The following is a 4,439-nucleotide window of genomic DNA, read 5'->3' as shown; positions in this document are numbered from 1 at the left end:
AACCATTATAGACATGGAAACCATTGTAGACATGGAAACCATTATAGACATGGAAACCATTGTAGACATGGAAACCATTATAGACATGGAAACCATTGTAGACATGGAAACCATTATAGACATGGAAACCATTGTAGACATGGAAACCATTATAGACATGGAAACCATTGTAGACATGGAAACCATTATAGACATGGAAACCATTGTAGACATGGAAACCATTATAGACATGGAAACCATTGTAGACATGGAAACCATTGTAGACATGGAAAGACATGGAAACCATTATAGACATGGAAACCATTGTAGACATGGAAACCATTATAGACATGGAAACCATTGTAAACATGGAAACCATTGTAGACATGGAAACCATTATAGACATGGAAACCATTATAGACATAAAAACCATTGCAGACATGGAGACCTTTGTTTAGCCCTAATATACACTCTTAGTATGGAAAACAAAGAACATTACAAGTCCATTGTCCAAATAATAATACATATAATATTTTCTAACATAAATTTATCATAATCAATCATAATCACACATGTTTATGTCGACCTTGTCAGAACTTCGAGATAGAACAGGTATTCGATAACATTATCAAAGTGTATATAAATAATTTACAAATCAAACAAAGAATAACTTTCAGACAGAAATATTTAAGATATTGTAGCTTATAATAAATCGTTACACCCACGGTCAACATTTCGTCTATAACATCGTATATGAAATAAGTATTCGATCCATCCCTGAAAAAAATAACGTATGTGAGATTTAAACCAATGGAACAAGTATATACATTAAGAAAGATATTCTTTCCTCTGATACAATTTCCTCGTATCGTCATTTTGTCCTTATTTACGTATTTGTATTTGTCATACCGATAATCAAAACAATTTCGCGGACACTTAAACTGGCGAATTTACTATTCTAGCGTTTTACTCAAATTGTCTAAAGTGATGTTCACATAATCGTTTGCGGGCATCTGAATTCAAAATTAATATTTAGCTCGAATTGAAGCGGAAAAATGTAACACGAAATGTAAGAAATCCAGTTTCTTAAAAACATGATCAGTTAAAAGGAAATTATTCATTGCATTTATTTTTTGTCTTGAGAATTTCACAAAATATAAGTTTAATATCTACGATATTATATAAAAGAGGATCTCCCCACCGACTATCGATTGGGTTTCATGTTTACATAACTCGGACTGATTTAGATTACCGTCAAGTATGGCATATAGATTCATACATCACAACCAGTGAAATGTTTGACACTTCGATAACTAGTACGATATGTACACTGTCACATTCATCAGACAAATGACCAGCGAAGCGTATGTCCCCTAAGGTATTCAATATGTACGAGAAGACAATCACCTCAACAATCGATTCGGCTACGCTATGAACGTATATCCCCTAAGGTATTCAATATGTTCGAGAAGACTATGTTACGCTATGAACGTATGTACACTTAAGTGATATTCATATTTGATATGACGATCAAATCGACAAATCGATGCGGCGACGTTTTGTTTCATAGCTGGCCATAGACGTTCGAGATTGTATGAGCCCCCTAGTCTCGAATCAGAGACGACCTACCTGCCGCGGAGCGTATTAAGATGGCTTCCAAAAAGACAATTGCTTCATTTCTATGTTTTATGTGACTAACGCTAATGATATAAACAGAAGACATCCGATAAATTTGATGTAATGTCCGAGAAGCATTACTGTACACAATGTCAGTGTCAAGCCCTGGAAAACTATTAGAGAATCATAACGTAACAATACCAACTACATTCATCATGAACTTAAAATTTATTATGATGGTGACTAAATTTTGGCGGTCAAAGTTCATATAAAGGTCTTGACCCGTATGCTAGCTAATAGAAACGCCCCAAGCATTATACCCACAATATCCTATGTTCGCTTTCACTCTTTTACAAATAAAGCTACCTCCACCTTATGAAAATAATCAATTTTAAACTCTTTTACCGGTATGAAAATGGCTTTATCAAGATATTTTCTGAACAGAAACATTAACATTGGGGAACTTAGTGTTCTGACATTCGAATTCTAGGACCTTCCATCACAATACATTTGCTCTAACCAACTGACCTACGTGATCAGCGGTTGTTCTCTGGCCCAGAACTGCAGCATGTTACATTTTGTTTGAAAACAAATACCGTAGTTGAACTCGCTTATATTGTACCTGCAGTTAGACAATGATTCTTAATGTCCTGATACTGAGACTACCTGCAGTGGGACACGAATTGATATCGCGATCTGGCCTTGCTGTACCGATTCCTGAGAACAGAAATTCGCGTTTTACACAGCGTTTATGTCTAACGTTATATCAATAGATACTTTGCGTAATTTTTGAGTTTCGGAATTTTGAGATTGATGCTTGAATACGTTAAATCACGCGAGATAGATATCACGTGTTCTATACGTAACGTCCGGTATGACGTAAATATGTATTACACCAGCTCGGCTAGTATAACAAATGTTGCATTATATTGTTGCATGATATCATATATACAAGAAACCATGGTCAGTCCAACAGTTTTAAGGTATCTCTTAGAAGTTCAATGTATGAGTATTTTCGTAATTACATTGTCCAATGATACAATTGTTGAAGTCGGAATCACGTGTAAAGGCGGTAGGTTATAATTAACGCGTCTTCAGTATAAAGCGATCGTTGTTTCATCAATATAATTTTCACAATATGCCAGATTCAGCTGTGTAATAGTACGCATCATTGCCAACACGTCTTGTCAATGGAGTTGTCACACTATTTACAATATATCACTACACGTTACCTGATATTAGATAAAGGCTGTTTATTCTACCACACATGTCAGTGTGTAGTCGGAATGTCGACTACTTCTTTACTATCCATGTTGGTAGTGTGATGTCAGACCAGACTGATAAGTTAACTGTATGACTGTAGAGAGTAGATGTACCTGTATACCTTCACACACAATACACACTTCGTCTAAACACAGTTGAACCGTCCTCACCTGAATACCGTTGTTCATACACATACACCAATACAGACAAGATTTGAAGGTGTTTATCATAGCTGCGAACAAATCAGAGTACCATTCGACAACTCCCCGACTGTTCGAGTTTCCTCTGGATCACACTGACTAAACCCGTCGTTAGACTTACCATTGCCGTTTGGAAGGCTGGTAAATGACCAGTTGTCTGTAAGTGTTTGGCCCACGTGACACTTGCCATTTGACGTCACCAGTGCGCCATTGCTAATAGTTGTAATGGCGGACCCGTTAACCCCGTTTAGAGTGATGTTGCTGCAGTGTGTCGAGTTCAGATACGACCCGTTTGAGTGGCCAGTGATGCTCTGACTCGATGATGTGACGTCACACCGTTCAACCACATCGTTGGAATTGTCCGGTGTCGGTTGGTCCATTTTACATCTGCATACTGATTTACGGAGTCCCATTAGTATGTTAAACACTAGATGTCTCCGTAAGAGGATGTAGATCCAGGGATCAAGGATTTGATTGAACGCAGCACACCTGATAACGGTCAGGTCTATATCTGGGGATAACGACATCATCTTTGACTGTTTTAGTAATATCACTACCTGTAATAATAAAGCAAAAAACCCAAATAATAATTACATCACATAACTACAACTTCAATAATTCGGTCTTAGGTTACACCGAGGATGTTATATTAATCAAAACATGCATGTAATGTGCCCTTAAATGGGTATTTCTTGCTATTTTGAGAATATGAATTAGGTTCTACCTTTATTCAAGCGATTAAGGAGATTATACTGTATATAATTCAAATACGAAACTGATCACTCCATCACGTTTAACTTTGAAGAACCAACTCGTCCAATAATGGGCAATTAACAACATCTCGTTTGGTAAAAGTAAGTCTAATCAAGCACAACAATCTGAATTAAATCTTCACTATGCGTGAAAAATGTAAAATAAACGAACGCTTTACTCATAGGTTTCAGTATTTATATCAATAAGTTTGTTATCAAAATGAGGATAATTGAAAAGAAGCGGTAACTTCTGTTGTGGAATACGTGCACGCGCTGTTTTTCGATTAGGTAAAAAGTACGACCCGCGAGGTAGGAGACATTTCATGGTCGGGTTTGACCTATTTCTATTGGGATTACACATACGGACTTACGGGTTAACTGTGAAGATTACCTCGATAACCCACAATGCGGGCTCACGCCAGGTTTTTTCCACGTAGAAAACCTATTTGATATTATACAAAATTATAAACAGACACCATGTAAAGCATTTAAGATAGTTTGATTACTGTAATGATAAAGTGACTGGATTTGTCATTGTACCATTTTTGGATATGTTTTAATGCTAATTTCGGAGGACATTTTTGACAGTTTGACTACATTTCAGTAACAAGAATGTAAGATTGGTATA

General features: G+C 36.4%; 1 protein-coding gene across 1 annotated transcript; it reads right to left on the bottom strand.

Moving 5' to 3' along the window:
• Positions 1-379: 379 nt before the first annotated feature.
• Positions 380-3,611, bottom strand: LOC110448318. Its single transcript, XM_021494492.1, has 2 exons — positions 3,181-3,611; positions 380-756 (listed from the first exon to the last, which is right to left on the bottom strand). The coding sequence occupies exons 1-2, from the start codon at positions 3,587-3,589 to the stop codon at positions 719-721; spliced, it is 447 nt and encodes a 148-aa protein (XP_021350167.1). The 5' UTR covers positions 3,590-3,611; the 3' UTR covers positions 380-718.
• Between the last annotated feature and the right edge of the window lie 828 nt (positions 3,612-4,439).

The sequence above is a fragment of the Mizuhopecten yessoensis genome, unplaced genomic scaffold (assembly GCF_002113885.1).
Source record: "Mizuhopecten yessoensis strain PY_sf001 unplaced genomic scaffold, ASM211388v2 scaffold4001, whole genome shotgun sequence".
Taxonomy (NCBI): Eukaryota; Metazoa; Mollusca; class Bivalvia; order Pectinida; family Pectinidae; genus Mizuhopecten; species Mizuhopecten yessoensis.
This window is presented reverse-complemented; position numbering and strand designations above follow the sequence as displayed.